This window comes from Rhamphochromis longiceps, linkage group LG14 (assembly GCF_057381845.1).
Source record: "Rhamphochromis longiceps isolate RC_006_pf linkage group LG14, R_longiceps_female_GT1.1, whole genome shotgun sequence".
In the NCBI taxonomy this organism is placed as follows: Eukaryota; Metazoa; Chordata; class Actinopteri; order Cichliformes; family Cichlidae; genus Rhamphochromis; species Rhamphochromis longiceps.
This window is the reverse complement of record NC_140570.1, coordinates 34,503,581-34,530,509: the sequence shown is the minus strand read 5'-3', so window position 1 is coordinate 34,530,509 and position 26,929 is coordinate 34,503,581. Positions and strand designations below refer to the sequence as shown.

Below are 26,929 nucleotides of genomic sequence, written 5' to 3'. Positions count from 1 at the left end.
TCTTATTCATTATTATTATTATTATTATTAACGTAATTAGGAGGTTTAGTGTGAAACGCAGAAATCAGCTCAATTTTTCAAAATAACTTTTTTCGTTGCTTAAGTTAATGATGGACCTACCACATTTGTTGTAATCTGTCCAAAACTAACCAGCAGGAGTCATACGACCACTGTTTTTTAAGGTAGCCGACAAAAAAAGCGAAGAAAATCAAAGCGGAAGTGAGGAACTAAGCGGAGCAGGAAAAGTTTTTAGGGGGAACTTAGAAGTGGCTATTACATCGGAACTACGTGATGAAAAGTAAAAACCTTTGTATGCCTAGTTACAGAGTTTAAAAGCCAGCGTTGCCGTTGAGGGACAATGGGACTCCCCACTTTGGAGTTCAGTGACTCTTTCCTGGACAGTCCGGACTTCAGAGAGCGTCTGAAATGCCATGAAATAGAACTGGAGCGGACAAATAAATTCATCAAAGACCTCATTAAGGATGGGAATATGCTAATCACTGCGCTCAAGAGTAAGTAGCCCAGCGTGGCCTTTTTTTTTATTCTTTCAGTCCACAAATAAAACTACGTAAAACCTAGAGGCGACTTTCAATTAGCGGACACATTCATTATATTTATTTTAAGACTTTTGTGCTAGTGTTTGAATGGTCCAGTCTCTCTTTGAACTGAAGCCACCGGGAGCTGAATAATTGTTGTCCTACTGGGAAACATTTATATTACTAGGAAAAAGCTTAAATCTATACAAAAGCCACATAATTCATTATTAAGGTTGTTGCAATGCAAGGGATTTGTTTGCTTTGTGTCTGCTTCCCTGGCTTCAATGCATGCATGCAGAGGCTTGTCTAACAAATCCCAGTGTCAGAACTGTTAGTGTCATATAAGTGGGTTTCCTCTGCTTTAATATTCAATCATAAAGCCACTTTCTGACATATGGATAACAATACTGGGGGTTAATTCATTGATAGAAAACGTTTTTTCTCTGAAGAGTCACCGCTCAAAAGTAAGGAAAATACATATTGTGGGCTTTAATGTCTGCATGAGGATGTCAGTGAGGATGCCAGCATTCAATTTGAGAGGTCATTGTCCTCTCAAATTCCAAGTTAGGTCTCAGATTCCACCGTGCTGATTAAAGTCGACTTCCTGCTCTTTCCCTGTGGGGAAGGAGTTTGGTCTGTTAACGTCAGAAGTGTGTCTGTGAAATGGAGAAAGATTAGAAATATAGGTCTAATAAAAATGGAAAACAGCTGGGTTGAAATAGAATGGGAAGGGCACAGCATTGTGCCACACTGCGCACACTAACCCATCACTCACCACTGTATTTTTTTTTTCCACAGTTAAACTCAACATGGGTCTGTCAGACTTTGCTGTGAGACGGCATCATTCTTGTCACGCTCTTGCCTTTTTAATCACCATTCCTGTATGTTTTGCTTTTTGCTGCTCTTGTGCTTGAGGCAGCGAAGCTGAAATTGCTCCTTAAGCAGGGAGTAAGGTTGCAATATCCAACAATTTACACATTTAAGCGGATCTATTATGCAATTTAACAATTTTTTTTGTGTATTTCTTCTTGGACTCTGTTAGAGTCCAAGTGTGATTCACAGTTCAGAGTTATCTTGTACTACTTGGTGCAGACCCCAAATTCATAGGGTTTTTTTGAGACAAGATTTTCACCCTTCCTTTTAGCAAACTTTCTTCTGACTGGGTGGCCCTGACAAGCCAAAGGTTTCAATGGCAAGTGAGCGATGCTCCTGTGCTCACAGCCATTGACTGTTAATATACCATACCATGGGATAGTAAGTAAAACTAGGCTTGTGTCTGCTGTGTATTGAGCACTGAACTGAATTTTAATAAAGCACAGTCATGGCCTAAATTATAATAGTCCAAAACAAATTAATTTGATCTCACAAATGACACGTCTTGACTTAATTAACTCTTCTGGACTAATCAGCCAATTTGAAAAACAGGACACTGATGCTTATAATAACCACATCTTTGTTTTTTCAGTATCTAGTCTGGCAGAATGAGTTTAATGGAAATTTATATTGATAAATGAACACAAAGGCATACAGTGTTTAACAAAGTAACTTTTAAGTTTAAGCTCTTTGCGGTGTTGTGCTGTATTTCTTGCTTCTGGTTTCAGTTCCACATATTTGTACTAAGCGTACATCAGATCAACAAAAGTGAGGAGCACTTAGTATTTGTATCACCCTACCATACCGTTGTATTGCTGACTCTAGTATTTCTCAGGGCAGCTGAAGGCCAAACCTATTTCATACCTTTTTTGCAGGAAAACTGTTCCGTCAGTGGACAGGGCATCATAGGTGGACAGTAACACCCTTCTCAATGTTTTATTCACAACAGGGAGGATATGTCAAAGGCCTGCGCAAATTGTTTAATACCAAATAAGACATTAAGACTTCAAGATAGACTATGCAGTGGCAAGACAGTGGCAAGTGGTTTGAGACTTTGATTGCCTTTGATGGTTTTATTGATGTAGAAACACTGCATAGTTAAGGTTTTAATAGATCCCAACCTACACACCCCTCCATCTAGCTGATCTGTTGCTATATTGAAGTTTGAAATGAGAAATTCTTATTAACCAGTGTTTCGTGTTAGTGCGTCATCTTCCACAGTAAATAATCCTTAAACATGACCACAACATTACCAGTGTTTGAGCTACTTGGAAGGAATTTTCCATTGTGTTTGTCTTTCCTTTGTAGTCATGAGTGTCTCAGTCCTTTAACTGAATGCCCAGTTTCAGTCAGGAGTAGGGAGAGAGTGCAGGAAGTGAAGAGACGGAAGTAAATTATTGATGGTCTTTAACTTGGGACGCCGTAGAGGTTTATGACCCTTTATGACCTGTCATCAGCGGTGACATTACTGGAAGATATTTAATGGATCTTTTTTCCTGTTATCATCTCATGTTTCACAGCTGTAAAGTATCCTATAATGTATTTTTCTTTAAATGCTGTCTGAGTGAATGAGGTCTGTTGAGCCAGGTTGTTAATGTATTACCTGCAAAGTGGTTTGACATGTGCTGAAACTGCACTAACTGGCTCCATATAAAGTCAGGCATATGTTTGTTATGGGTAACTAAAGAGGGTGATTTTCTGGCTTTTAGAATTAGTAAAGAAATTTTGTGACTACCATTGTTGCAGTAGTGAAGGAAACACTTTCGTCTGGAGTCTGTGACGTTTTCACATTTTAGATGCACTCTATTAGTTGGGCCAAAGTTTAAGTCATTTTAAATGTTTAAATACTTACCTCACACAATATCTTTAACTTTCTGTCATCAGCTGAAAATTAATTCTGTAATCTGGTAACAACCCCAAACATCCAGCCAAAGTCGTAAAAAACGATTTCTAGTCATATGTAGAACAAGAAGACTAACAGATGGTATGGCCCCCTCAGAGCTCTGGTCTCAACACGGAGGTGGTCTGGGATTACATAAAGAAACAGAAAACAGTGAGACAGAAGGACTTTGACTAGTATTTAGTATTAGTATTTAGTATTTATTTATTTATTGTCATTGTCAAGAACAATGAAATTGCGTTTGGGGCTTCCATACAACCCAAAAAAAAAAAAAAAAAAAAAGATACTTTAAAGAAAATACCAGCCAAATACCTTGAACTGCTCCACTTGCTACATCTTAATCTCTGTGATGACTGTTAAAATATACCTGTAATGTGCATATGAATGTGCAAATGTTTCCGTATGCTCACGAACCAGCCTTGATCGTGCAGTTACTTTATGCAAATACACAGATAAAAGAAACTGTAGCTTTTCATGAATCAATCACCATTTAGATATTACAAATCTCTGTACCTTTGGTACTTTATATAGGCTCAGTTTCATGAAGATTGGAAAGGCTGTCTAAGCTGAGGTCAGGAACAAACATGACACGTATATATTACGATCATTATGTTATGATATGCAAGATACAATCAAAAGGTTCTTTGACTGTGAATATACAACTCAAAGACCTTACCAATCATCTCTAACTAGTGACTTGTTGCAGGGATACACAGCTCCCAGCACTCCAGCCACTTTTGAAGCTATTCTTGAGGTCCTGTTCGTTAAGCTCATCAAGGACAATTCGTCATAAACCCTGGATCACTTCCAATCTGACAAAATGGCAATACTTCAGCATAAATGTTTTGGGGCAGTCGCTGAAATCTGATGGGATATGACTGCATTGTAGTAGTCAAAAGGTTGCCATCTCACCACAATTCAGATACCTTTAGGTAGAGCAGGGCGATATGACCAAAAATATTTATCACGATATACATTTGAAAATTTGTGATAACGATATAACTGACGATATAATTTACACTAGACAAAATACTTTACAACTCCACAACTTTATTAGTGCAAAAAAAACCCCATCAATGTATTTTCATTTAATAAACAAGCAGCTGTTTTTTTATGTGCATTAAAGTTATATAAAAATGTAACAGTTCAAATGCAAATTCCTTGCTGACAGTTTAACCAAAAGGCATTTCCAGTGGAAATTGGCCGACATATCCTCAGCATAACCATGTATAATATCCAACGACGGCCCGCTAGCATGCGCTACCAAAAGTAGTGCTTTGTTGTGTATCTGACGGACGAAAGCTAACCCAGTTCCACACTACTGAAGTTGCAGCATTTTTACAAACCAATTCTGGTTCATCCGTTTCATTCAACGATCCGCTTTCGCCGCCATGCTTTTTCCGACGTGTGCGTATGAAAACAAAGGCACTGCGCATGCGCGTTTTACCCATATTCTATCACGATATTTAATTTTTCCCAAAATTATACCGGTATTGCCGTGAACGGTATGATATGGCCCAGCTCTACCTTTAGGAGCCTGAGGACATTACAGTAAAACTTGCTATTGATAGTTTAACTTTGTAAAACCCTGCTAATGTCCAAGAAAACAGAGTAGATTCTCATCCTACTCCTAAGGTAATGTGCCTTCAGTTTTAGAGATTGTGACTTCGTCTATTTTTAAGCCCAACTCTCCTCACTAGGAATGATTCTTGACGTCAAGGTTGTCTGAGAATCCATGCTCTATTGTGAAAAATCTGTGTTACACAAGTGGTGACATTACATAGAATACATACTGACACATGTTGCTCGCATGTGTCAGTGCTATTCCCAATTTATCACTAAGAGAAAAAAATGTAAACTTCTTTGTCCCTCTTCATATTAATACTAATGATGAAGGTTGTGGTTTAAAGATTTCTGAAACACGCTGTTTAAACAGTGTTATGTATCAACAGTGATTTGGTCAGGCGGATGTAAGTTGCACGGTTTACACCTGTTGTAAATTACTAGTATTTATTATACCCTATACTTAACTGTATTAATTCACTAATTATCACTTTGGGAGAAGGGTGGGAGAACCACAGATACGAGGTAAATTATCATACATTTAACATGTGGTTGGCAAGTTTATTTTAAGAGTATAAGAGCAGAAAGCCACAGAATTGGAGGCTAGTGTCTCTTATATGAAATCTATTTGGTACCTTCTGTAACTTATGTGATGACAGTGTCTTTACTATGCAGCAAATTGTTTGATTAACATTACAGGTTCTACAACATCCTTTAAGAAATTTGGACACAGATACTCTTGCTGTATTTTCTATAGAATGAGTTAAACCATGCTGCAGTAACAGAAAAAAAGTGAATAGTTACAGTTACAGAGAATATACTCATGGTTGACAGGCTAGTGACATTTATAAATATGTATGAAGAACATGAAAAATGATGAGCCATAGCTGGTCTTACTTTGGCAAGGGGATCTCTAAAGACCTACGTAGACACACATTCTTTTGGGTGACAGCTTGTATCCGTCATACATAATTTGTACGTATTTGTAACACAGTGAACAAACAGTTTGTTCCTTGCACTTAGTGTCATCAGAATGTACTTTGGTTAATTGTGCATCACCACACATCCTCCAGATATCCACTGTTCTGGCCCGGAGCTTGGGGTTCCCAAAAAATTCAATCCAAAATTCCAGGTGTTCCAGATGCTGTCTAATGTTATCTTCCTGCAAGATAACAAGTTCTAATTGAAAGCAAAAAAGATTTCTAGATCTTAAGTATTAACTTTTGTGACATCTAATGCGTTTCAGTGAGTGGAGACAGATGAGCTTAGTATAAAGTGGAAGACATGGTTTTATTATGCTACCTGATAATATATCTCTGCCACCGCCCCATATCCATGCCTTTCAGCAGTGACGGAGTGATGCTTCCTCCTTAGGATATACAATAATGAATGGCTGACACGCACGGGGACTGTTATTAAAAGAAATCTGTATTTAAAAAATATGTAAACAGCAATTCTTCCAACTGTGCTTAAATAATTTAATGCTTTTATGTAACTCAATATAGTTATAATTAGTTGCTGCTATTTTATTAAATAAAAAGATGACTTGTAGGCTTTTGTCAAAAGTGATTTCACAATAGCTTTCAGCTTTGGGAACTCTAAGTGTTTGTTTGTCTGAGGACAGATGATGCTCCCAAGGCTCAGCCACAGGAAATGTCCTGTAAACATGCTTGTATAACCATCCCCCATCCGCCCTCAGATAGCATTTGGCCTGACATCATTCTGCTTTACTGTGTGGGTGTGTGTATCTGCTTTCTTAGTGTCTGTGTCTGTTGGACTGTGACTAAGGCAGACTGTGTGTTGCCGGATTATGCCATTTATAATATATTGGTGCTACTTTGACTACATTGATGAATTTTAACTCATGTAATGGAAATGAAATGTAGAGGTAAATTATGCGACTTGTTTAGCAATAAAGCTGAGAGAAGCGGTAAGCATAGCTGCTGGAGACGTGGATAATATGTGAACAGATTTTGATAAAAGGATTAGACGTTGTATTCCTAAAAGCTGCTTCCCTTCAGACTGTGCAAGAAAATGTGTTAGACTTCATATTGAGGTCTGTTCTGAAGCACTCTGTTGTTAGTCTGTCAGTCAAACTGATTGTCACAAAGAGTACACCGTTCTCAAGCTCACAGTTAGCTGACTTACACTGAATGCCAGGTATTGTGGTTCATATGTATTTCACCTCCATAACATTCAAAATTCAATAATTAATCATTCAATATTTTTTTGTGTGTGTCATCCTGAATACAAACTGAAATATATAAATGTATATATAATACTGTGTAAAATGTTTCCGAATCCCCAGGCAAGTTAAGATTTTGCTTGGAAAATTTGAAAGTAGGTGCAGTGATTTATTCAAATGTGTAATACATGGAAATACAGTATAATACAGTGAAAACGGAGTTTGTACAATTCTAGTGAGCTTGAAAGTCAATATTTGGTAGGGCAACCTTCCCTCCTCAACTCAGCCTGAACTCTCATAAACAAGGTTTCTAATAATTTCTTTAAGAGCATTCAGGAAGTGTTCTCAAGGATTCTTGAGGAAATTCAAAGCTTTTCTTTGGATGCTGGCTGCCTTTTGTTCCATTCTGTCAAGAAGGACCCACACTGCTTCCATAATTTTGTGGTTGGGGCTCTTAAAAGGCCAAGAGGCAGTCATGACTAAGTGTTCCATTGGATGGTTTTCCTATAGCAAGTGCTTTTAATGCATTAGAAGTGTGTTTGAGATCATTGTCACATTTGGTCATAATTTTGTCATTCACACTGTGTCAACTGAATAGCTGGTTTAGGGTTGAAATTAGAGCTGGGCGACAGAACGATAACGATATGTATCGCGATATAACTTTTACTCGATAGAGAAATTAAACTATCGCGTTAGACCTCGCCGCTCTTGTCCTCTTAAAGAAAAAAAAAAAAAGCAGAGCCGAACCAATCACAGCCGCAGTGTCACGTCACGTGACTTGTTACGTACAGCACAAGTGCCAAGCCGCACATGTGTATTTGTTTGTGAAGCAGCCAGCGGGTAATGGAGGAAATGAGTGTGCCGACTAGAAAAATCAACCGAGCGTGACCGAAGGTTACCGAAGAGAAAACAGATGATGGTTCCAATGCCGGAGAGATTGTCGAACGGAAGAGCCATAGAAGTTCCGTAGTGTGAAGGTATTTCGGCTATTTCAAGTCTGACAAAAAACAGAGTAGCGTGCACTGTAACTTGTGCCGAAAGCAAGTCTGGAAATACAATAAACTGGTGCATGCGTCACACTGTGCGCCACGTTATTGTTTCGGTGAAATGGATTTCTACAATACTGTTACTGTTAATTCTACTCTCTGCAGTGTTTAAATGCTTACATATACACACAGTTACTGTCCCTCCACACATACGACTGGGTTCTGCTTCTATGCCCCAGCTTTGTTTACTTTTTCCCACCGAGGCTTCTAGACTTCTGATTGGCCAACATGTCTGCACGGTTAGGAATCTAGCGCCACCTGCTGCTTTGGCATGTTCATAGCAGCGTTTTCCTTCATTTCTGCCTTTATGTGTGGACGGGATTATTTTTTAAAACGAAAACGGAAAATCTCCGTTTTCAAAAATACCCGTGTACATGTGGACGTAGCCTCAGTCTCTGACTGGAAGCGCTAATTCGTCATTCGGCTTTTGTCAGACTAAAGTAACTGTTAAAACTGTTTGAAAAGCTAAGCTATACAACAAGGAGAGATTGAGAATTTCCTTTTAGTTCTCAGTTTATTTGATATTGACAAAAGTTAGTCAGTTTTGTCTGTTCTTCTGTAAAACAAACTAAGATTTATTTTTAGAATTAATATTTTGTTTCTAAGTGGAATTGACAATTTAGTCGTCTGTTTCGTTTGTTCTATTTTGAAACTTAAACGCTTTAGCGGCTGCCTTTTGTGTAGTTTGCAATATTTGCCTTTATTTATCTGAAAAAGTCTCATGTTCCTTAAGTACATCTACCCTGTTGAACTTCATCCATCCATTCGCGTCCGCTTAATGGATGAACTTATTATGGGAAATAAATATTTAAATAAAAACAAGCTGCTGATTATTTCACATTTTACTTGTGAGCAACGGCACATTTAAATCTTACAAATATAGTTATTTGGCTTATATCGTGATAGATATCGTTATCGCCTGAAATGAAAAAAACATATTGTGATATGAAAAAATCTTATATCGCCCAGCTCTAGTTGAAATGCAGCCCTATTACAAAAACCACCATGATTTACAGATGGCTCTAGATACACACTGTGGTACCGCTTTTATTGGTGACATTTTGAACCAAAAATGTCATCACATCATAAGACATTTTGCCACGTATTGTCGTATGTAGTTTGGTATTCTTCAGCCTTTTACCTCTTCCTTTTCTTAAGACTGGGTTCTTGACCGCCACACTTCAAGTGAGGCTGCTTCTGGGGCTTTGGTGAACAGTAGATCAGCTGAAGAGAGGGGTACATCTCTTGGGGCCTGTGTCAGATATTTGCTGGGGGATTTTTTCTTAAGGATTTGACTTTCAGATACTGTTCATCTGTTGTAGATAGTTTTTTAGACCTGACATTTCATTTTCTGTCCTCTACTTGTCCAGTTTTCTCAAACTGTTTTGTCATGTTTTGAATGACTAACTGTTCACCGTGCTGAAATATGCCACTCTTTTGAAACCACCTTGTTGGTGGTCCTTTTCGTTGTCCTTTTTCATAGATTGAGCTAAACAAATGGGAACAAATTGTGTTTTTGGAATAGGCTGCATTTAACAATTTTTAAAAAAATATAATTTAAAATTGGTGCCTGTTGTGCGTTGACATAACACTGGTTCATCCTTGGAGTAAGGTGTCTTTTATCCGCTTGAATCGTTCATAGGTCAGTGTTTAGTGACAAGGCCTAAACTGTAAAAAAGCTAAAAGGCTAAAAAGCTAAATGTCCTTCGGAAAACTTGGAGGACAACTCAAGACCGCTTTAGAAAAATGACAAGAAAGTCTGACTCCTTGGAAGCAAAATGTAAAGAAATGATGGGTGGACTTTTTCACAGCAAATGTATACTAAATGTGTACCAGTATATACTGACTAAAAAGATTTGTCCTTTATATTTGTCCTCAGTGGGTTGAAATTAAAAAAAAAGTGATATTTTTGCAAACTGAATTATCTTTCTTTAAAGTCTGTACCAGATGTGTTCTCGATGTGTCTTCTGAAAGAAAATCTCTCAACTCAGTCTAAAGGCAGTAGACCTGGTGATAAATGGTAGGTGCTGGCCTGTCTGCCTTTCTTTTTTTTTCAGTCCCGCAGAATTGCAGGGGTAATAACTCTGATCTTTTTCTTTCGCGCTAAAGAATAGGCTGTAGCATTGCATCAGCCTCACATCAAAGACTCAGTGTCAGTATCTTCCATCTTCTAAGTTGTTTTCAGCAATTTAGATAGCTGAAAATGATGTAGATGTGTATTCTGCATGAATATGTGGGGAAAGATGGTGTTTTTCCTCTTTCATTCTGTGAACTCTAACAAATTTGTTGAAAGAATTAATTAGCCAATACTTAATAGGCATAAAAGCAGATTTTTGGATATAAGTCATTGTAAATGACAAATTCACTTTAGTGCATAAAATAATTGAGACATACCTAGCTTCACAATAATGACGTGCAGTTCTTCTAAAAAATACTAAATTGCTGGATTAACTTTCTTTGTTTTGAAATGAGAAAACAACTGTTGTAATTGGAACATGGGGGACTACCACGTAGGATTTTAACTGTGAAGTATTTTGTAGATATGCTGTGGTTTCTAAACCCAAGATTTCAAACTGAATCTCTTCCATTAGTGCTTAATACATTCATATTAAGACCTCTCATGAGTTGCCAATTTATTATCCCATCTTAAACCACATTAGGGGGTTGAATCTGCTAAAAATACTAGAGTTACTGTGTGACTACTACAAATGCAAGTTACAGTCATTGCTATGTATCGCTGACAATGCCATTAATGGCACATGATGTCAACATTTGAGAGCTATGTTTTTCACCATTCACCAGTAACAACAGACTATCCATGAATCCCATTTATCTCTAATGAACACGTAAAAGTAAACAACAATCTGCTGGAAATTGTAATTACATAGCCATGTGTTTGTGGAAATCCTAAGCTCTCTATTAGTGTGGGGAGTTTTGTTACATAAATAAACTATTACATTTTGGTTACAAAGCTATATTGTTAGGCAGGGTTTATTCTAAGTAGGCTAAGATACAGCTGATTACCATGCCATGTTAATGACCTGATCCAAAAAGGCCTGAACAAAAACTAGTAGTAAACACTTTAACTGCCGAACTCCAGAATTGAGTAAAACTGCCTGTTAAAGGTGTTGCTTGATGCTACAGCTGGATATATTAGATGAGGCTTTGTTTCGAACAACAGCTTGCGGTGGGAAAGTTTCGGTATGCTCCGTGAGTGCAAAGGACTGTCTGCTGGCTCTGATGCACTATCTCCCCTGCTGGGTGACTGACAGGCAAACGTAATAGTAAGCAGGTGGAAGAGGCCTTACCTGAAGGGCCGCTCTTCCATTACAATCCCTCCAAATGGAATCAAAGTGGCACAATGCACCCCACTGTTGCATCAAATAGATCTCCCCATCTCTCATTAAGCTTGGTGTGCAAAAGCTTTCCCCTTTGAAGACCTTCTCATCTGAAATCAGCAGTGTCTCACTGACAAGATAAAGTAGCTACGGTGTTTCTCATTGCAATGTTGATATATAGGCAAAGAGTGAGCTGTCTCTACAAAAAAAGAACATTATTGCAGATTGCTTTTTTTTTGTATATGTGCCTCAAGGAAGGCAAAGATGTATAGCAAAGTCAAGGAATGTAGCTTGTAAATGTGACACAGAATATCTTAAACTCACTGTGAGTCATTTGGGGGAAGTGAAAACTTGTAGCTATTTAGCACAAACTGGAGACGAGTGCATAGTAAAGCTTTTTAATGGAACACATTTATTCCTGCGACTTAAGGTTTTAAAAGCTTTTCTGCATTAATTTGTGTTAAGGTACTTCATTATAACCCCAAAGAATTATTTAGAGGAGTGAAAGCACAACAAGGATGCTGCTGTGTAATTAGTGTTATAATGAGTATGTCAGTCACATTGTACGGTGAACCGGGAGTGCTGCAGACAGATGTTGTAATATGCCTGAAATTTAGCAGGTCAATTGGATAGTTTCTAAGATTCTTTTGAGATATGTTTCTTGAGTTTGCAGGGATTTTTGTGTAGAGGAAGTCTGTCAACTTTAAAACTTATTTTGAACTTAGTGAGGGTTTCAGAAATGTAATTGTTTCATAACCACCATCTTTGCGACTTGGGTTTAAAAGCTTGACATACTAGGAGGAAGTTTCTTGTATTAAACTGAAGCCTGGATCAACTAGAAATTGCTTAATGGATTTTAACATAGTATCAGTGCGTTTTACAGAAAATGAAGTAATAATGTTTGATTTCCTGCTGGGGAAATTGTTTCTTTTTCATGCTTTGGATACTAAAACCCAGGAGGGTGTTAATTTGGTACCTTACATATAAAAGTACCATAATCATGATTATGTGGTTCAACCAGACATAGAAACTATATGTTTTATTGACTGAGATATAGTTGCCACCCCAAAACTAAAAATAACTGAATTGCTCTTGTAGAGTGTATGACTGCTATGACTATCCGTATTAGTCAAGTCCTAATAGTGAAATAAGTATGCAGTGTTTGCAGGAAGACTTTCAGGTTCAAATGTAGTGTTGTCTGTGCTTTGTCAGGCGCTGTCAGCAGATGGAATTTGGTAGTATGAGGTTGCCCTGGAGATGAGATAAAGGTTGTACCCAGGGGGTTTTGTTGTGCGATGACTGACAGCCATAGTCCTTTCTCATATCTCTCACACTGGGCACTAACTGGCGTAGCTTTTCCATCCAGTAACGTCTTGCCTGGGTGGTCAGACTTCTGCTCTTTGATTAAAACCTATACAGGAGGATGGTACACAATACTATTGTTCCTTCAGTTACCTCTTACTGCATTCTCACTCTGAGAAGAATCATTGCTGCAAGTTAAATACTCTAATAGGAAAATTCAGTGCAGTGCAGACTGAGCCAGCTCTGTTCTAGGATGCCCTCTGGACCCAGTGAAGGTGGTGAGTGACAGGAGAACGGCGGCTAAGCTGTCATCCCTGTTGGACAACATCTCCCACCCCATGCAGCAGACTGCGACAGCACTGAGCAGCTCCTTCAGTGGGAGACTGCGGCACCCACGGTGTGGGACGGAGAGATTTCGCAGGTCTTTCCTCCCCACTGCTGTCAGACTCCATAATAAAGACTTTAACTGATCAAGCACACACATCCATACATATGCAATAATACTAAGTGCAATAATCCTTTCTGTCATCGTTGTATTTTTACTCAGTTGTATATAGTATTTGTATTCTATTTTTATCTTATTGTATATTTATTTTATTTTATTCTACTGTATATAGTATTTCATTTTATTCTATTCTGTACAGTTGTGTACTGTATTTATTCTTATTGTATTCTAATTTTTGCCTCATAACTTTTGCACTGTCCACTTCCTGCTGTGACAAAACAAATTTCCCACGTGTGGGACTAATAAAGGTTATCTTATCTTATCTTATCTTAAAATGTGTGCTGAGTATATAATTAGACAACAATATTTTAAGGTGTTTAATGTAATGAGTAAAATCAGAAGTGGGTTGCTTCCTTTTTTCACCTCCCTTACTCAGGCATCAGTATTTTTTTCTTATACCAGTGTTTCACTTCATGTGGTAACATTTTCAGATTCACGCCTTATACGAGTTAGGCTTGTTCCTCTCATTACTTCTGTGAAAAACATAGCACCATTTCGCTACACAAATTGAAAGCAGAATGCACCAAATTCTTGTTCCTGACAGAATAGGTGTATAAGAATAAGATGAAATATTCAGGGAACCACAGAGACTATAGTTCCTATATACAATGTGTCCTTTGTTCCATATTTTCTTCCTTTCTTACAGAATGAACTACTGATGTTTGGTAACAGTGTTACATGTGATGCATATTATTATATTTTCTTGATATGACCAATACAGAAACTGAATTGCTTTTTGAAGTTGTGAAGACTTTGCATTTATTGTATTTAGTGACAGTCCATTATGCATTGGAGGCTACAACTGCCTTAATTATTCATAGCATGCATTCAACAAAGTGCTGGTAGCATTCCTTAGAGTTTTTGATACTTATTGATATATGATAGCTTCACAAAATTGTTACAGATTTGTAACCAACACCTTCATGATGGATCTTGAAATATATGGTACATGGTTGCTTTTCTACTCTACCTGAGTACTCAAAGTACTTTTTACAACTTGTCTCATTCAGCCAAGCACTTCTTTCTGTGCTTTCTAGTACTTTCTATCTAACATTCACACACATTCATACTCAGAGAGCAGCTTGAGGTTAGTATTATGCCAAAGGCATGCAAAGTGGAGCAGCTGAGGATCGGACCACCAACCTTCTGATTAGTATATGACATGCCCTACCTCCTGAGCTACATTCACCCTAATCTAGTGACTGTGGAGGACATTTAAGTTGCAAACTCTGTTTAAGACTATATGAGTTATGTGACACAGCACATTATCCTGCTGAAAGTGCCCATTAGAACATAACAACACTGTAGGTATAAAGGGATGGACACAGTCAGCAACTGCCCAGTTAGGCTGCTGTGTGTAAATGATGTTCAAATTGGCCCAAGAGGCTTAAAGTGGACCAGAAAGCAGCCCTTGTCATTATACCACTAGGAGCAGCTCAAACTGTTCAAGGTACATGTTAGGAGAGATTCGTGCTTTCTACCTCCACCATATGAATGTTACAGCACAAATCAACACCGATGTCATTACCCATATTACAAATTAACATGTTTCCAATGTTCTAATACTATATATATATATATATATATATATATATATATATATATATATATATATATATATATATATATATATATATATATATAACACCCAGCACGCCCCTGCGGGCGGTTTATCCTTCAAGCTCGGGTCCTCTACCAGAGGCCTGGGAGCTTGAGGGTCCTGCGCAGTATCTTAGCTGTTCCCAGGACTGCGCTCTTCTGGACAGAGATCTCCGATGTTGTTCCCGGGATCTGCTGGAGCCACTCGCCTAGCTTGGGAGTCACCGCACCTAGTGCTCCAATTACCACGGGGACCACCGTTACCTTCACCCTCCACATCCTCTCGAGCTCTTCTCTGAGCCCTTGGTATTTCTCCAGCTTCTCGTGTTCCTTCTTCCTGATATTGCTGTCATTCGGAACCGCTACATCGATCACTACGGCCGTCTTCTTCTGTTTGTCTACCACCACTATGTCCGGTTGGTTAGCCACCACCATTTTGTCCGTCTGTATCTGGAAGTCCCACAGGATCTTAGCTCGGTCATTCTCCACCACCCTTGGGGGCATCTCCCATTTTGACCTCGGGACTTCCAGGTTATACTCGGCACAGATGTTCCTGTACACTATGCCGGCCACTTGGTTATGGCGTTCCATGTATGCCTTGCCTGCTAGCATCTTGCACCCTGCTGTTATGTGCTGGATTGTCTCTGGGGCATCTTTACACAGCCTGCACCTGGGGTCTTGCCTGGTGTGATAGACCCCAGCCTCTATGGATCTTGTGCTCAGAGCTTGTTCTTGTGCTGCCATGATTAGTGCCTCTGTGCTGTCTTTCAGTCCAGCTTTGTCCAGCCACTGGTAGGATTTCTGGATATCAGCCACCTCCTCTATCTGCCGGTGGTACATACCGTGCAGGGCTCTGTCCTTCCATGATGGTTCCTCGTCTCCCTCCTCTTTCTTGGGTTTCTGCTGCCTGAGGTATTCACTGAGCACTCGGTCAGTTGGGGCCATCTTCCCAATGTATTCTTGGATGTTCGTTGTCTCATCCTGGACTGTGGTGCTGACACTCACCAGTCCCCGGCCCCCTTCCTTCCGCTTAGCGTACAGCCTCAGGGTGCTGGACTTGGGGTGAAACCCTCCATGCATGGTAAGGAGCTTTCTTGTCTTTATGTCAGTGGCTTCTATCTCCTCCTTTGGCCAGCCTATTACCCCAGCAGGGTACCTGATCACGGGCAGGGCGTACGTGTTGATGGCCCGGATCTTGTTCTTACCATTCAGCTGACTCCTCAGGACTTGCCTGACCCTCTGCAGGTACTTGGTGGTTGCAGCCTTTCTAGCAGCCTCTTCATGGTTCCCATTCGCCTGCGGGATCCCCAAGTACTTGTAACTGTCCTCTATGTCTGCAATGTTTCCTTCTGGTAGTTCAATCCCCTCAGTTCTGACTACCTTCCCTCTCTTTGTTACCATCCGACTACACTTCTCCAGTCCGAACGACATTCCAATGTCATTGCTGTATAGCCTGGTAGTGTGGATCAGTGAATCGATGTCTCGTTCACTCTTGGCATACAGCTTGATGTCATCCATGTACAGGAGGTGGCTGACAACTGCTCCGTTCCGTAGTTGGTATCCGTAGCCAGTCTTGTTAATGATCTCACTGAGGGGGTTCAGGCCTATGCAGAACAGCAGTGGGGACAGAGCATCTCCTTGGTAGATCCCGCACTTGATGGTGACTTGTGCTATGGGCTTGGAGTTGGCCTCTAGTGTTGTACGCCACATCCCCATTGAGTTCCTGATGAAGGCTCTTAGGGTCCCATTGATCTTGTACAATTCTAGGCATTCCAGTATCCAGCTGTGGGGCATTGAGTCATAGGCCTTCTTGTAATCAATCCAGGCAGTGCACAGGTTGGTCAGTCTGGTCTTGCAGTCTCGGCTGACTGTTCTGTCTACCAGTAGCTGGTGTTTTGCGCCTCTGGTATTCTTGCCAATCCCTTTCTGTGTCCCGCTCATGTATTGACCCATGTGCCTGTTCATCTTAGCCGATATGATGCCTGACAGGAGCTTCCATGTAGTACTGAGGCAGGTTATTGGTCGGTAGTTGGAGGGGACCGGTCCCTTCTTGGGGTCCTTGGGGATCAGGACCGTCCGACCTTCGGTTAGCCATTCCGGGTGTCTCTCGTTAACTAGCAGCTGGTTCATTTGTGCTGCCAGACGCTCGTGGAGTGCAGTCAGCTTCTTTAGCCAGTAGGCGTGAACCATGTCGGGCCCTGGTGCTGTCCAACTCTTCATACTGGAGACCCTTTCTTGGATATCTGCCACTGTGATGGTTACTGGACCCTGTTCAGGGAGGTCGCTGTGGTCTGCCCTCAGATCCACTAGCCACTGAGCATTGCCGTTATGGGTTGCGTCCTTCTCCCATATGCCCTTCCAGTATTGCGCCGTCTCCAGCCTTGGTGGTGCTGTTCTCTTATTGTTCCCTTGCCACTGAGAGTACACCTTTGCTGGTTCATTCTCCTGCCTTCTATCTCTCTGGTGTACCTCCTCAAGCGGCTGGCCAAGGCTGTGAGTCTTTGCTTGGCAGTTTCCAAGGCCTCAGGTATGGACAGCTTGCTGTATTTCTTATGCACCTTCTTTGTCGCACCTTTCTGCAACTCTGCAATGTTGCCTTCTGGTAGTTCAATCCCCTCAGTTCTGACTACCTTCCCTCTCTTTGTTACCATCCGGCTACACTTCTCCAGTCCGAACGACATTCCAATGTCATTGCTGTATAGCCTGGTAGGGTGGATCAGTGAATCGATGTCTCGTTCACTCTTGGCATACAGCTTGATGTCATCCATGTACAGGAGGTGGCTGACAACTGCTCCGTTCCGTAGTCGGTATCCGTAGCCAGTCTTATTAATGATCTCACTGAGGGGGTTCAGGCCTATGCAGAACAGCAGTGCTACTTTGATCTTGCCCTCTAGCCTCCTTCTCCATGGAGGGTACTGCCCCTTGTCGCTGTTCAACTTGTAGCCAAGCATCTCACTGATCACTGCTGCCGTATTGTAGATCAGCTTGTTAGTGTCGGTAATCGTGGTTGTAGGTATTGTCCGTAGTGCTGCATTAACATCATCTAGCAGACCTTCTGAGGGTACTTCACGTAATCTTGGTAACCGGCTACGGGGGATCCAGGTTTCAAGCTTGGCCATGATCCTATTTTTCAGGTCAATTCCTCTCGCACTCAACGGTCCTTCTCCTATCGCACTTGGGGCTACGTACCCAATCTCGGGTGGGGGTGATGAAATCGCCCCCCTGACCTGGCGTCCTGACTCCTCCTTGCCGTAGCATTTGTGTTGTACCTCGTCAATCTCTAGCTGTATATATATATATATATATATATATATATATATATATGTATATATATATATATATATATATATATGTATATATGTATCCTGGCCAAAATAGACTGTCTATTTACCAGAATGCCTTACCACTACCCAGTGGTACTACCCTGCCAATTTTGTGAGCCTGTGCCCACTGTAACCTCAATTTTTCTAATCTTAGGTGACAGCAGCCTATTGGGCACCAGTAGCAATGGAGTGTTCATGAAGTCTCTTGACTGGTCTTTTAATTCTTTAGCAGAGTAGATTTTCTTAGCCATGTCTGCATGCCAGATGCATTGAGTTTGCACAGGTGTAACAAATAAACTGTCCAGTGAGTCTGTGCATTTAGATGCAGATTTCCAACAGTAAACATTCATGTTCAAACCAATAAAGCCTGGAATATGTTATGCTGATTACACCTTTACTGTTTCCCTGGGGATAAAACAATTAAGCTGTTCATTTATCTTCCTTTATACTGATCCCCCTGCCATTTATCTTTGCTGCTGCTAGTTTCAGTGGGATGGTTTCTTTGTAAGTGGTTGTGCTATATTTTCTGGAATATACATAGTTATTTGTGCTAATTCCTGATCTTAGTAAATAATGCATTTAAATAGAAAATAAATACATAATTGTTGCGCTAGCTCTCGTTTAAACATTGCCCAAAGTAAAATGTGGTACATTTGTTTTCCCATTGAGGTATAGTTATAAGCAAATCTTACCAGAAAGACTCAAAAGACTCAAATCTTGTTCTTCTACTTCTTTGAGCTGCTTCCTTTAGCGGTTGCCACAGTGGATCAATTGCCTCCATCTCACCCTATGCCTATCATCCACCTCTGTCACACCAACCCTCTGCATGTTCTGCTTGTCTATATCCATGAACCTCCTCAGTGGTCTTCTTCTTTTCCTCCTGCCCGGCAGTTCCTTATTCTATATTCTTTGTTCAATATATCACAATTCCCTCCCCTGCACATGTCTAAACCATCTCAGCCTTGCCTCTCTCTTTGTCTCCAAACCACTCAACCTCAGCTGTCCTTCTGATATACTCATTTCTAACCCTGTCCGTTCTGGTCATTCCTAGTAAAAACCTTAACTTCTTCAAACCTGCTACCTCTCTGCTAGCTCAGCTTCCTGTCTTTTTGTTAGTGCTACTGAATCCAAACCATAAATCATAGCAGGCCTCACTACCATCTAGTAAGCCTTCCCTTTCACATGTGCTGCTATCCCTTAACCACAAATCACCCCTGACACTCATCTCCACCTTGCGCTCTCTTCTTCCATTCTCTTGTGCACTGTCCATCTCCACACCTTGTACCTTCATGGTTACAATTACTCATTCACACACACGTATGTATATTAAAATCTATTTTCACAAGCACATTTATACAAATATCTAATTTATTATAAGATCTAAAGTGTAAATCAATCAATCTTCAAATGAATGTTCATTATATGTGGGTATAAAAAACTGTCAGTCACCTCACCTATAAATATTATACTGAAATACACACAATCACACATATTACACTCTGGTTTCAAAAAGAGCAGTGAAATCAGGTTTATTATATAGACCTTATATTGTTTCCCTAGTCTTTACTTTCTTTGTGCCCACGTAATTCATAACACAGCTGCAGAAACTGAATTGCGAGTTTGACTGCTTTGCGAGTAATAACAATACACACTTTTTAGAGGATATTATTGGTTCACCAGTGGTTTCTTTTTCAGTACTAATTAGAGTGAGTGAGTAACGAACAAAAGTATTGTAATTTTTATTAGTTATTCAAGCTATTCAGGAAAAGCGCTAAAGTATTGACCAACTTCTGAACTAGTTTGTGCCCAACTACTATGCTTATTATGGGTAATCTAGTAGTTTGAAAAAGGTTGAAATGAAGGACATTTTTTTACCTTTAAGAAAAACCTTAAAAATTGGGAGCTGCTTTATTTATTTACATTGCTGCTCATTTGCTGAGGTATAGTTTTGAGGAGATGCATAACTTGAATGCTAATGCTGAAAATATCCCTTTTTGTTTCAGTTTCATAATTATATATTTTTTTCTACAAAGCTCATTCAAAACCCTTCTTTTTAAGAAGAGCACCCAATCTTTTTAACAGTTTAATGTTTCCCATGAGCAGCCCATACCTCTGTGATTAAAGAATAGGAAATCAATACAAACTGACTCCATCACATTTACTTTTGATAATATAAAGATTTCAAGTCTGTGTCGACTCTTTCATTTGTTATTAAGCTGAAGTCTGTGAAGTCAGCTCAAGTCAATTTATTTGTACAGGCCAAAATTACATGCAATGGTTTACAGAGATATGAAACATAAAAACACATTAAAAACACGAAATGAAACAGAATCATCAACATGTCAAAGAGACAAAAATGAAAAGAGAAAAAAAATGAAGTACAATGAGCTAAATAAAACCCGTTAAACAGAGACACAGAGAACAAGAGAGAGAGATGGAATGAGAAAACATGCTTGCAAATAATAGTCACTGCAGCTGCATAATTAACATTTCTCTCCCCCATTATGAAACCATTGGACTGAGTAACTGAACATTACCTTTCTGAGCGACAGAAACGCCACCATTTCCTAAACCTTGAGCTCTTCTGAACCTATATTATTTGTAAATTCAGTTATTTTGAGGAGAGAGGAGATTTAGTATTGTTCAAATAAAAGTACATTTGTTCTATAACTATTAAGATTACTCAAGATGTGCCGTATAGTACTAAGGCATCAATCAATGTCAATTACCTGTGCAAATATTATTCAGCTATCAATATTAAGCAAAATGTTTAAAGAAGAACCTCTCTGAAAGTTTCTTGAAAGTATCCACTGACTTTGCTTCCTTAATATTTTGAGGTAGACTGAGTTTGGGGGCAGATTTAATGGATGTCTACAAATTTGGCAGTGGAATATCTAAGAGTGCAGATAAGGTGATATTTTGGTAATATTGCTGAGATGAAAGGCACACTTAATGCGCAGCTTTATGCTCAGTCACTCCTAAATAAGCATGACTCTTAACGTCTGGTTTTATCCTGTATGTTTACTTGCCAAATGAGCGCCTTCAATTTCATTGAGGTAAAATAATTTCCTTTTATCTTCATTAACTTTTATTTATTTATTTATTAATGCCAGTTAAATCCAGGGCTAGAGTTCAGCATATATAGTTGTGTGTCATTGCGTTACAGCAATGGCAACGTTATGGCAATGAATATCGCAGTAGCAGACCAACACACCTGAATTTTTCATCACCCCAAGAAGTGCCATTGGATTCCTGATCTCCACAGCTGAAAAAGAATTTCCTACTGGAGATATTTAATCCGATTCAGGAAATAGCATCATATTAGGAAAAACCTACAAGTAGTCATGATGGTGAATAAAGTAATCAAATTTGCGAAAAGCTAATCATAAATTAAAAACAGCCTTAGCATCATAGTTGGGTGTTAAATCTCTAATTATTATTTTGTTTTATTTATTTTTGTGTGAGGACAGGCTTGAATGCCTTCTGTTTAATGATTGTTGAGACAAAGAAAATAAATACAGTTAAAAAATATACTTTAACCTGGAGAGTGAAGGTTTGCGTTTTATTTCAGCCACACAATTATATTAAAAACAGGAGTGAAATTTGAGAATTGTCTTTAGTGCAGATGAAGAATGTGGTAGGTTAAATTTTTTTTTCTGATGTATATATATATATATATATATATATATATATATATGTATTCCTCACATTTTCCAGAGGTGTGATGTTCCTCATCTCAAGAGAACAATAGTCTAGGGTTGCCTTCATTATCAGCAGTAATTTTTCAGAAATAATTTCCTCTGGCTTTTCTGACAGCTTTGTTATAAGATGCAACACTTTCTTTACAAGCTAGTAGATGGACTTCTAATTGAGTTTTTCTCCATCTCCTCTAAGCTACTCTGCAGACCCTTTTGAGCTCCTAGATAGCGGTGGTCAACCATGGGGATGATTTAACAGAGCACTTTTTTCCTACTTTGATTGGCATAATTAAATCTAGTAAATTAATTAAAGTGCTATTTCTTGTTAGTCATATCATCAACTGAAGAGTTAGTATTAATTTTGATGTCTGAGAAAATGAGTTCAGATATATTAAGTTCGGTGCTGCTATAAAAGACCCTTTACTTGATACTTTTATGGGTTTTTGACCACAAGGAAAAATAGCACCAAAACACTGTAGAGCAGTATCAGAGAGTGGAATGTTGTAGATATGTACAGCACATATTAAAAACAGAACTGTGTGACCAGGCTCATTAACCAAAATATCCCATGACGTTTTGGCCATTGCTGTTGCCATAGCTATAAAGCAATATCAAAAATAATTTTGTCGAGGATTTAAATTCTATTATTTCAGAGTATTCTGATAAGCAGTGAGTAGCTTTTTGAATTGTGGTTTGTGGTTTATTAATTTTAGAAATGAGAACATTGGTTTTGCAAATGAACCAAGAGTAACAACATTGATGTTGAAGCTGAAGAATTAAGACAAAAGGCAAAGACCATATCCTGTAATACCAAAACTTTTGTTGTAATTTTAATGTTGCATTTTCCTGGGTTTTGATAAAGGCTGTTAGGAAACATTACATTCAGGTGACTGTAACATTGGTAGGTTTGGTAAAGGTTGGGTTAATCTGAGCATCAGAGTTAAAAGATCATCCATTATTGATGGTCCTGTGAGCACACCCAGACAACTGCAGCAGGGCATCGATCTGAAATCTGCAGTTTTAGAGTCAAAGTGGGAACGATAGTAGCGCATCAATGGCACAATACATTTTCTGAGTTCCTCTCAGTGCTGTTCAGTGCAGCCTCTGCAATATTTACAAGTGGTCGGTCAAACTTAAAACAACATATTTTTATGAACACTTCAGTGTGTGGTCTATTCGAGAAGAGAAGCCTTGCAGTTGTCTTTCTTAAATAGATTGAAATTGAATGACTCAGTGCTGACTGTTAGGGTTAGAATAATATCAGACCTGTCAAGCAATTTCTGTTCCTGTGAAGTTTAGACCCTTTTAGTGAGGATACGCTATTTTGTTCTGGGTAGCCACTATATCTTTTATAAACTGTCAAGCATCCTCTTACAGGCAATTTGCAGCAGAAAATGAAACTCAAAGGTTTGCAACTTTGTAACTTGATGGTTGCTCTTAAACTTTTTTTATTGTATTAAAGATAATTTGGATCCTTCTTAACGAGCAAAATTCAAAGCTTTTTCAAGTATAAGAACAAACTGTATGCAAGCATGTAACCATAAACCTACGTGTGCCATTTACACTTGAGACCTGTAAAACCGCTGGTACTTAATAGTACTTAATGAGTCTTTTATATTTTTAATGAGTCTATTACATAAACACAGTTACTGTATCTGTGTCAAATTTATTTTTCTTTTAACTTTTGAGGGGTTTTTTTTAGGTAAAGACTGTTGAAGAGAGAATAATTAAGGTAAGAAGCAATTAGTGAGTCATTGTCAACAATAGATATGAGAACACTGCATACATTTGAACTGAGTGGGCTGGCAAATAAAAGGCAAAAGGCATTTTAGAATCTTTGCCTTGTTTTGTTTTTAATTATAAATCCAAAAGAAAGTTGAAATGTTGAAATATTCCCTCACGTGCCCGATCTTCACTCATTATTAAAATTTCACCTCAGCAGGCCCACACGTTAACCTTTACGTAACTGAGATATGAAACATATTAGCTTCAGTTGCACAATTAAAAACAGAGTAAAAATAACAACTGCAAGCAGGAATGAGGGAGCCAAGTACTTCCCAATAACAACTTCATGTGATCATGTCAAAAGTAAGGCTTTTTCAATTGGCTACATAATGCTTCTAAGGCTTAACCTGAAGATTATCAGGACTAGTTATGATGGCAAGTCAATTAGGCTGACATGACTAGTTGACATATCTTGACCTTGACACCCCCGCACTTTTACCAGATGCAAGCGCTACTAATTATAAGCAGAAATGTTGAACATTATTTAGCAATACCTTTTTCTTCTAAAATGTATAATATGATCACTTTCAATTTTCTTTGTGCTGTTTCTGCTGCTTGTTAATGTTGGTGACAGGGCTGCAGTTTACCGGATTTCCTTAAAAGCTTGACTTGTATGGTACTTGTTCTGGTGAGGAGCAGAGCCAAAGTTTAACAATATAATGGGTAAAGTAGATTAGATGAAAAGTTGTTGAAAAATGCAATAAACACTGCCACATATATACAGATATACGCAGCAGTGTTCATTGCCATATATGGCATACATGAGATTGCATCTAATTATAACATGACTGTGCAGTTTAGCACAGCTACCAGGTTCCTCCACAATCACTAATCCAACGACACGAGGGAGTGACTGAAGTCGTTCTTTACAGAGCATATTCCAATACAAAATATTGTATTCACGTCTTTTGATTTATTTGTTCCTGTTTCATTTAGGCATTCAGTCTGAGAATTTCTTCACTTTTTTCCTGCTTTTTATGGATGCACTTCCTTTTATTCTGTCTCCACTGCCTGTGTCAACCCGTCTGTAATTCCCTCCTCCACAGAAAGCGCAGAGTGGAGGAGTACTGGTAAATGAAAGATTTTTACCAGAAATACTTTTTATACTTAAAAGTCGACTGACTTGGGTCCACAGGAATTTCCTCAGTCTGAAGATCAGATGAATGATTATTAAGTAAACCACCGAACACACAGATAGAAGTTACTGAATTCATTGAAAAGTTAAGTTTGACGCATCGTGGCATGCTCAAGAAGTAGACATTAAAATGAAGTGACTGCCCCCAGTTGGTGTTCAGAGCTACAAACCAGTCAATTTGATTGGTTGGCATAGATTCTTACAGCAAAGAGACAAATAAGAAGATGGATAAGAACTCTTCTGGTGTCTATGCAGCTTCATTACTTGGCCCACAATTATAAGTGAGTCATGCGCTCGGTTAGCTTTATAGACGTCATCACTGTAGTTACTCTGACCCTTTCATTAAATGCAAAAAAACTGCTGCATTTCTTTCCTCCTTGTGATTTCAGTTGTAACTGTAATTAGATCTTCTCTTGAATCAACGCCCTGATTTCTACCATACATATCATTGGTTTATAGTGTACATCTGTGTGTAAGATGGAAACCAGATTTTAACTGAGTACTGTTTATTTTTGTTTTGTCCAACAGTTTAAAACTCCCTGGTGTAAATGTGAAGGTGTGTATGTCTTTTAATGTGTGAAAATATGGAGAATTTTTGTGTAGCTCTCATCCAAGCTGTTATTTGAGGGAGGAGAAAAATGAAACAATAGTAAGTTGCAAGTTGATGTAGCCTAATTGGGGAAATTAAGTACATTTTTTAATATCCCACATAAACTTTTGAAAACTGTTGACAAGGCAGGCAGAAAAATGTAGATATAAAAAAAACATTAATCAGCTATTAAATCGTTTCGTGCAACTTTTTTTAAGCAGCAACAGAAGTTAAACTCATGGTGAGGTGTCTGTCTGTTCCCATTTAGTTCTTTTCTTTATTCCATGGATCAAAGAGAAAGTGGGAGGTTTTATATAAGGCAGGTAGGGTTCAGGAAATGATAACCTAGTCTTTTTTTCCCATTGAGAGCATTAGATCAGAGACTGTTGAAGCACCTCTAATTCTTGACTGGACATGTTACACTCTGGTTGACTCATCAATCCAAACAAAGAGAAATTGCTCTTGGCTACTTCTGGCTCATTGCTATTAAGTCAAAGGTATAATACTTTGTATGAAGTAAACTTGTTCATAAACTTGTAGTTTTATGCATACAAATTTTAGAGACAAAGAGCTTACAACTGTGCTGCCTGCAGCTCTAACAATGATTGCAGGACGTCAGCCTTGTAACTTTCTGACCGCAGCTTGAATCAATTTTCTTTGTTATTGGATCATATTTGGACCAGTTCACGTGCTAAGCTGCGGTGTTTTGTTTCTCATTGCCACATTTGTAAATATGCCTCCAATCTTTATTGGACTTTAGCTTGCTTCTATTCATCAGCAGTTATTACTAAGGCTTATAGATACTGTTGTCATATAAAAAAATACTATGAAATTCTCCTGCTGTATTGTTAAATTCTTGTGGCTCATTTAAATATTTTAAAAAATTTCCACTGGCAGTCACACGCACTTGTGTTTTCATAGCTGGAAGGTTTTGGAGTACAAAAAATGACAGTACTCTCTGGAGGTTGTCAAAAAAGACATTTGATCAAGTTAAACTGTAGAATACAATAAAATCATAGATTTATACCTAGCAGTGGGGAGTATCCAAGGGTGGAATTGTTCTATTGAGTTGTATTTTCTGTGTGGGCTTTATCATTTTTGAGACAAAGGTTAGGCAGTTCATCTGGGCTTATTTTTTCAGATCCAGGTATTATGATCAGGCACCAGTAAATATTGCAAATGTGTGACTGTCAGTGGGCGTGTACATGGACAGACAGCAGTTCATAAAAGTCCATTATTTGGTTATCTGCTGTTATGAATTGTCAAGCTTTATGCTATTGTCAGTTTATATCTGTAGAAGTAGTAGGGCTGCAGTGATTTATCGAATAACTTGAATAACTCAATTAAAAAATATCCTTGACGCAGAGTCCTTCCTTTGATGACTTGGAGACTTGCAGTAGAAATGAATTTAGAGGCCTTTTTTTGCATGCCAGTAAAAATGTACATGGGTCAGTAAAACTCTGAGCCACTGACCTGGGCTGTTAGGCTGGACACTGAATTATTATTATTAATATGTACAGTATGAGAACACCTCTTTTCAGCAACAGGAAAC

The 26,929-nt window shown here is 38.8% G+C and overlaps 1 protein-coding gene across 2 annotated transcripts in view; it reads left to right on the top strand.

Moving 5' to 3' along the window:
* Positions 1-227: 227 nt before the first annotated feature.
* arhgap42b (Rho GTPase activating protein 42b) overlaps positions 228-26,929 on the top strand; it is an 85,211-nt gene continuing 58,509 nt past the window's right edge. For both annotated transcript variants that reach the window (XM_085429225.1, XM_085429226.1), the window contains exon 1: positions 228-512. In XM_085429225.1, the coding sequence (XP_085285351.1) occupies positions 359-512 (154 nt within the window). In that variant the 5' untranslated portion in view covers positions 228-358. The remainder of the gene's footprint in view (positions 513-26,929) is intronic.